The sequence below is a fragment of the Anneissia japonica genome, unplaced genomic scaffold, assembly GCF_011630105.1.
Source record: "Anneissia japonica isolate Jap-2015-1 unplaced genomic scaffold, ASM1163010v1 scaffold352_len1594369_cov220, whole genome shotgun sequence".
Taxonomy (NCBI): Eukaryota; Metazoa; Echinodermata; class Crinoidea; order Comatulida; family Comatulidae; genus Anneissia; species Anneissia japonica.
In genome coordinates, this window is record NW_022751928.1 from 1,259,802 (window position 1) to 1,268,367 (window position 8,566).

The 8,566-nt window shown below is 35.8% G+C and overlaps 1 protein-coding gene across 1 annotated transcript; it reads right to left on the reverse strand.

Moving 5' to 3' along the window:
• Positions 1–1,408: 1,408 nt before the first annotated feature.
• On the reverse strand, positions 1,409–7,215 carry LOC117121969 (cytochrome P450 18a1-like). The gene is made up of 3 exons (XM_033267411.1): positions 6,778–7,215; positions 2,865–3,842; positions 1,409–2,723 (listed from the first exon to the last, which is right to left on the reverse strand). The coding sequence occupies exons 1-3, from the start codon at positions 7,133–7,135 to the stop codon at positions 2,527–2,529; spliced, it is 1,533 nt and encodes a 510-aa protein (XP_033123302.1). The 5' UTR covers positions 7,136–7,215; the 3' UTR covers positions 1,409–2,526.
• Between the last annotated feature and the right edge of the window lie 1,351 nt (positions 7,216–8,566).

An 8,566-nucleotide genomic window follows, 5' to 3' on the forward strand; every position in this document is an offset into this window, starting at 1 on the left:
TCCTTATTATGTAGCTTGAATATTACCCGGCCGTGTCTAAACGATCATAGTCGCAAAAAAGTTCAATATAGTCATTTCCATCAACCATGAAAAACTTATTAATAAAGAAGTAAGTGGAAGCCCCGAGACGAGTTCACCCGCACAGACGAGATGCCCCATGATATAAAGTACTGTAAAGAACCTGAACTATTATCGTGGCCATCAAAGACCAACCCACGCACTGACAACGCTCCCACGCCTCAATGCACGCAACGAATCTAACTGCATAAGACGATTACCTGTCCATAAATAACACTTACCTGTAGCTCACCTAACGAGACCATACGTTCAAAAACAGGATTTATTACTCGATTCATTAATCTCTTAATTTATCTCATCAAAATTTCACTAATTTACATAACAACCTCAATCCACGTTCTATTCAATTTATACATTTGATTCGAACTTAAAATGTCAGCACGGAGTTTCAGACAGGTGTTGGGTACCTTTTCCGACAATGTAAAGATTATTTAATAATCATTTTCTTATGAAAATATAACCAGCCAGCTTTAACAAAATAAATTATTATTGAGAGGCCGTTAAGCTCTATCCACACTATCAAAACACTGTTGTATGCCCATATATAGTCATGATGTGCCTATATATGGTCATGATGTGATGTCCATGACCATATTTAGGCATGTCACATGTATTTTGTCAAACAGTCTGGAAGTGGGCTTTAAATGACAGTGAAGTAGATAGCTATAATATCCGTTAGTGACTAAAAAGTTAAAATTTTAGGAATAATAAATTTCCTTCCAAATCTTCGATCTTAGATCGATGAGTGTATTTTTGTTAATACTGCTATTCATGTCATTTCATTCAATTCATCACATTATATACCGTAACACAATGCACATTCAATCCCAGACGCTTATATAAGCGGCCTAATAAATATGATATGATATATATTGCGCAACATCAAAATTGGTCAACATAGTAACCGATACCTGAATCAAACCCCTATGATATACACAAATAAAATTTTCGGGATTTTGTGGGAAAAATGCTGATTTAGTATTCGTAGCCAACTTGGGGCCGCATCGCGGCCTCAACAAATTAATAATAATGGCTAAAAAATGTTCCCTGTCCAAGATAGTTCGAAAACTGGCGAAGGCTTGGTCACTGCCGCCAGATGGTCACTGCCGCCAGAAATTCCAGGCCCACTCTCGCCTTGAATCATTATTTCTTCCATATTCGTTAACCCTCGCACATTCGCTGTCAATTAACACTTTCTCATACACTCCTCCCTTAAGATGAGTCGATTGACAGGAAAATACCACAATAAAATTTTGAATAGTTCGTTTAAAAGGATCAAATAAATTAATAACTTCCAATGAGAAACAGATAAAAAAAAAAAGTAGGCTAGTTTTCACCGATTTACAGACATTTTACTACAAAAATCCTTAAATTGATCACCAACCAATTTTAAGGATCTACGAAAATTGACGGGGAACTTTTTTTCTCATTCAAATGTTTCATTTTAATAACTTACTTAAATATACAAAATAAGTAATTCAAATAGTCTAAATTATTATTAATTTACTCAATGCAGACATGTTGCTGTCGTTGGCTACGTACCGGTATTGTTTCAAATGTAAAATGCACTGTTATTGTAAAGGTTATATCATATCGAATTAAATCAATTCTTAATTGAATGATTCATTATCCATTAAAAGATATTGTCATCTGTTAGACTTTGTGGTTGTGACATGTACCAAAGAGGAATAATTTGCTATTACATAAGCCGTCAGCTCCGTCTGATTTTCAGATATGTATACAAGATACCCACGTGTAGTTTATTCACTAAACAAACAGAAATCGAATATTGGGATGTGGAATTGTTCATTTCATTAAGAAAACATTAAGAATATTGAATGAAAGCTCGTATTTCATCATCGAAATTTAAATTTTGAGATACATTGTGTATTTATCGTTATGAACAGATGTAAATGAGATACCGGTATGCGTTATATCCTTCTTATGTTTGTGGAATCATCATATTCACGTGTCATAATGTAAACATAATTAATTACACTATTCGGTAGTAAATGTCGTCTATACGCATTATTTTCACTGAGATCAAAACCCAGATTTTAATTGAGAACTTGTAGGCCTATTAGAGAGATTAGATAATTGTCTAAAACAGGACAATTATTAAAACAAGACTGTTACATAAACCGAAAGGTCCCCTGATTAATCTCAGATAAGATAGTATAAAACATCCTCCAAGTGTCGAAATGCACGCCATCGTGTCGGGATTCAATATTTCGACATTAATTATGTCATCATCAGGCGTGCATTTCGATACTTAGAGTACCGTATGTATTATACTATCTTAGACTGTTACATCTTGTCTGAAATTGTATCATGTATAAAATAAAAAAATATTTAAGAATCAAGCAACAATATATTCAACAAATAATGTATTATTAATTATAGTTCATCATCAGAAGCAGAACTAACACACATTAAAGCAGTCGTGATTTAAACGTCTGGTGAAAAGCATCCTTGACGAGGAACCGCAGTTACTTCGTAAATAAATTCTTCGTTGTAACCAAGTATTCCCTCAAGTTCATTTTTCATATCTTCTTTTAGAGAAAATGTAAAACACTGGAGTAGATAAGTAAATAGTATGAATAAGTCGACACGTGCGAGGCCGAGTCCTTTGCACATCCGTGGCCCTTAAAAGAAAAATAAGAAATAAAACTTAAATCATGCTATGAGCTTTTAGGATATGAACATATTTTAGGATATGAACATATTTAGGTCTAAGGTTTTTATCATTCCAAAAATAATTACAATTTACGGTAACATTGACGAACCTGTTCCAAAGGGGATGTATTCTTTGGGTTTGAAAATTTTGCCTTCAGCATCCAAAAACCTCTCAGGTTTAAATTGTTCTGGATCAGGATAAACATCGGGGTTGTGATGTACCGCGTAATAATTCACCAAGATCAGTGTTCCTGGACACAATTTATAACCGCTAAGGCTTCCCCCGTTGGGGGCGAAATACTTTCTCACAACCAATCGAGAAATGCGCAACATCTCCAATATCGTTGCTTCCGTGTATGGCATGTTTGCTTTCTCGGCAAATGTCGGTCTTCGGATGCCTCCTGTGACATCATGTATTTCTTTCTGCACTCTCTCCATTATCTTAGGATTTTGAGCGATGAAAAACATAGCAATGTTGAACGTGTTTGTTACGGTGTGTGTGCCAGCAATGAGAGAATTACGAAGTGTACACGAAATGTTTTGAACACTGTTTAGTTTTAGAGAGATAACGGAATTTGTTTTCGATTGATCACTAATGTCGCTGCCATTCGGTTTTTTTTCTTTACTTTCTTCGTCGTTTTGAGCATCTTTTCCCACGAATTCCTTGTCTCGTTTATAAAATTCTTGCATTTTCTCGTTTACGAAATTCTGAAGTTTCAATCCCAGCAAAGCTAATGTTTTAAATTGGCGAAGTTTAAAAATATCACAAACCGGAAGGACATCTAAAAGATGAAAGTACTGGTCGACCTGGATGATATTCTTGCTAAAATCCGCGGTGTTCTTTAATCTCACGTCATCCCTTTTACATCTGTTCATATTAAACACGCTCAATGTTGTATTGATTACAGTGGTGAGTACCATTGGTTTGAGTTCGAACGCTTCATTGCCTTTCAAGTGAATAACTTTGACCATTTCTTCTGTTTCTTTGGCAGCACACACCTCCAGCTCGTCTTTTGGACTACCGAAAACGCGCTTCACATCTTTAAATTGCTCGTCTAAACTGCTCTCTTTACTTTTGAACAGTGTACCTGAAAACAACAACAGCTACTATTAAACAGAAATAATATCGCTTATGAACAATTAGTAATATAATAATGGTTGAGCATAATGTAAATTACATCATGTTATGGTTATGGCAAAGGTTAGACGTGGCGTGTTGGATTGGATTGGATTGGATTTATTCGCTGTAAACACCAAGGATAGCCCACGAAAGTCTAGAAGAAGACTTATTTCCCATGGGGTCCTTCTGGTGGTGATTGGGCAGTACACCGGGAGACAATCCCCTACTCTTTTCCGAGAGTGTACTGCGTTCTTTAACGTGCACATGGGCCATAATGCACACGGAACCGACAGCTTAAACGTCTCATCCGAAAGACGGTGCGCTATTGTAACTTGTATTTCAGCCCTCTAGCTGAAACACAAGGAGAGACAGCGATGGGATTTAAACCGGGGACCGAGAGATCTCCACGGTTCAGTGCACACACAGTGGCTACCATCAGATTAGCCGACTGAGCTAGCTGCTCTCTTATGTGTTAACCATAATGGAACAGTCGTCACAGCGAGCGGACGTATTCCTGTGAGCTCCGCTAGACCTGCAATACTCTTAATTGCCTGATGTTCTACCCGCGAATTTCAAACGACTTCGGCTGCTATAGGAGCTATGCAAGGACACTCCCTCAGCCTAAATCATTGTGCAATATTATTTCTCTGTCAACATTTGGAGCCTAACTGATATTTTATATGGAATTATATTGCTTTTTTTAATTTGCCTACTGAAATTGCTGCTGTGATTTGATTTGTTTGGGGAATTTTTGATGTTTTCGGATCTCCTGATTGTTTTTAACTGAATTTTATGGTGTTTTCCTTTGTTAATTTTTGGTGTGTTTTCGCGTACTGTTCTTCTTGCTCGGATTCTGTCTTCCTGTTGGTTTGTCCTGTTTTTGAGACTGATTTATTGAATATTATTTTTAACTTGTTCACTATAACCTTCTCCTGGACATACGTGAGTGACATACCAAGCATACCGTCACCGTACTGCACTAGTTACAAAGCACTTTTCTACTCTATTATAATCATGATCACAAGATGCCTAAACGTTTTGTACGTGAATGCTCGTAGTATTATAAGAAAAATTCACGACCTGCTAGCCCTTGTTGAGACTGAAAATCCTCACATCATAATTATAACTGAAACCTGGCTACAGGAGGATATTTCTGATGCCGAGCTTGGATTGTTGGATTACACTCTTTACCGCAAGGATAGAAATAGAAGAGGTGGTGGTGTGTTAATTGCAATACATAAGAATGTTCACTCTTCAAGTGCATCCACCATTGAAGTTTGTCCTGAAGTCGAACTTGTGTGGACAGAAGTATATCATTTCTCAAAAAAATCACTGATTGGGGTTCTTTATAGACCTCCAAATAGTAAAGTAGATTTTTTTGATAATTTCCATACTTGTATAGATAGTGTTTTTGAACACCAAATGTTACGTATGTATCTTGGTTTTTTTAATAAGTTCCCTTTCCCAAACAAATATGTTCCACATTTCTAAACTCTAGCAATTAAGGCTTGGCATCAGATCCATGAATAAAACACGCCGATGGCAACCAACGGCAGTAAGATTAAAAAGGAAATAATTTAGGGAAATCGTTTCTCAAAAGGGAAAAATAAAAATATGGTACTTTTTTAAAGCATTGTATAGCCTCAGGCATAATCCACGTAAATTACGGCTTTCATGCCAGAAGTTCATTAAAAACAATTTGCAGTATTAAACCAACTGGATTGCCGAAATGAAACCGCCGGTGGAAGCACTGACACAATTAAAATAAATTAATTAAAATTGCAAAAGTTAGACGATAAACCAGTTCCAAAAAGATGAACACAAGGGAGGCATATCGCACACTTGTAGAATACAAGCAACCCCATATTGAGCGAAATGGGATGTAGGCCTACTTTGTGGTAAAATTCTCAATTGGAACAAAATATATATGGATAACAAAATTTATAAAAATTAAAGAAATGTGACTTAAAAGTTCGGCATTAAATATATCTATTTCCTTTCTTGTAGATATAATTTGTTTAAATAGAAAATAATTGATTTTCCGTTATGTCCCTATATGTAATGTGATTGATAACTACGACCACGTGTTCGTATCTTGTATAGAGGTTAAACAGTTTTGTGTATTTTTTTTTCAGTTTCTTTATACCCGAACTACGTGTTAAACCGTCTCTCAAATCACTCTTATTAACTACATCATTAGAAAACAATATAGTGGTTAATTACTTATCTGTTTTGGATACTTTTTCTATTTTAAAATTATATTGTAGATTGTAATAATAATTAACAACTTTTAGAAACCTGCAATTGTAAATAATAATAATTAACGTTAATTGTAATATAATTTGTTTATAAATAGGCCTACTTTATTTCTTTTTAATGTTAAATATTACTGGGAATTAATAATATTAAAACTTACATTTTAAATAGGCCTATTTGGAATTGCAAAAAATATAAATAAATGTTAATATGATGATACAATGTTAAATATTTATTTTTATTTCTATTTTGAATGTACTGTTTCAGTGAGTTGTATCTTCTTGTAATTCTGTAATATGCTATTAAATATTTGATGTTTATGTAAAGTTTGCCCTCTGGGATTGATGTGAGGTTTTAAATAAATTTTAAAAATTAATAAATAAAAAAAAAATATGATAATTTTAATCAAAATTGTATTTTGTGTGTATTGAGTAAAATTGAAATTAAAATTGAAATTACATCTAGCCTTATGCTGATTCCGTGGGAACCAACATGTTATATGGTTATCCTGGATTTGAAACTTTTAAAATTTCCTGTGTGTCTTTTATGTATCGTTTCTGTATATGATTTTGTATTTTCTAATGTGATTTAGCCAAATTACTTCAATATATGATAGACAAAAGAACTTTATGAAATATTCATCTTACCTATTTTTTGCAAAATAACGCTGACTGGAGCCATGTAACGTTTGATCTCCTTGTGTTTATTTGCTGCCTCGCGAATGGCGTTGAAGTCGTTCAGAGCGATCACATCAAAACGGCCAATACGAACTCGAAAAACTGAACCAAACTCACGAGCCAATCTATAAAACTGTAAATGAGGTTTCTCACCTAGAAATACAAGAAGATTTCCAAGAATCGGAATACCATTAGGGCCAGGCGGCGATTTACCTGAACTTGGTGGATTGTCACGCAGTATTAGACATAGGAGGATGCATAGAAGTAGTATAGCACTATAGAAAATATAAATCGTTATACCGCTACCGGTACTCAATATACTCAACATTCTTACTTTATCTAATTTTTGGTCTAACCTCCGTACTTAAGTGGATATAGGAAGACGCGTGGATCAAGAATGGAACTATCAACAAATTGGTGAACATAAAGTCTGGACAATATACCAGCAACAAATTTGAGATTATCGTAGGTGTAATTTAAGTGCTATTAATTTTATGACCTCTTAACTAATGGACACTGATTTCGATAAATAAGGGTTCGTTGTGGGTAAGTGAGATTCCAGCAAGCACACCTTGTAATATTAATTTGATAGGCCTAATGCCCGCATTGTTGTTGTGTTATAATTACAGTATGATTTTTAGATTAACATGTTAAAACTACTAAATCACGACTACAATACAATTAGGAAGAGAAATAACACCTTAAGACTAATTGGACTGCCAAACAAATAAAGTCATTTATTATCCAATTATATCAAACTGACAAATAGCTAGTATCGAACCTGGTAATTAAGCATATGTAAATATTGACTCGGTTTTGATAAAACTTACCTTTTGAAACCTTAAACATAAGCTCATGTAGTAAATAGCTAGTCTCGCTCCCGGGTATTCAACCTTTGTAAGCTGGGGGTTGGGGTACTTCAATCTCTTGAGACCACCGGCGGGCCGACATACATTGTGTACTTTCAATGTTTTCAATGTCAGCCCCACATACTTTGTAGGCTTATAAGTCTTCCTAATAGGATAATTGCCTTGGTTCTTCAACGTCATCTTGATAGACCTTGTTTTGCAAAAATGAGGGAACGCAGTGAGCACTGGGAAGGGTGGGGGATACAACAAATCTCTTGCCCTTCTACCGCTAGAAATTTTCCAAGAAAAAAAATACTCTCAAGTAGGTAAAAAATGGCAGCGCCAGAAAGTTCTCGACAAGGAGTCAGATTCACCCAAAACGCCCCACATTTACATCAGCTCAACCTGTTGGGGCTGAAGTGAGCAAATTTTAAAATAAACGCCTCTAGGTTCCAGGACTGAAAAGACGCATCAAAGCAGTGTTTTCAACAAAATGACATGCCCACTAGCCTGCTACAAGGATCCGCCGCTGCCGCCGCCGCCCTTTAGACATGCATACAGTGACACCCCCACCCCACTTTATCATTTATCCCCCATCAGTTTCTCTCCTCATTAGGGCAACGATTACCAACCCGTCTCCTCTCCTCATGGCAAGACAGGGACGTAGCCGGGATTTTGAAAGAGGAGAGCCGTTATGCGAGATACGTATGACCCCGGCGGGGTCCAGGGGGGCGAACCCCCACCCCTGTGAAGTAGCGCACTCTGAACGTTTTAAGGACTGTTTTGAGAGGATAAAGTGAAGATTGTATTAGACACATTATAAATAATATTAATAGGCCCAGCAATAATTACAATAAATCAACAGAATCCAGGAATTCTAAAGAGGTGTCCCAGGGAGGGATTTTAGAGGA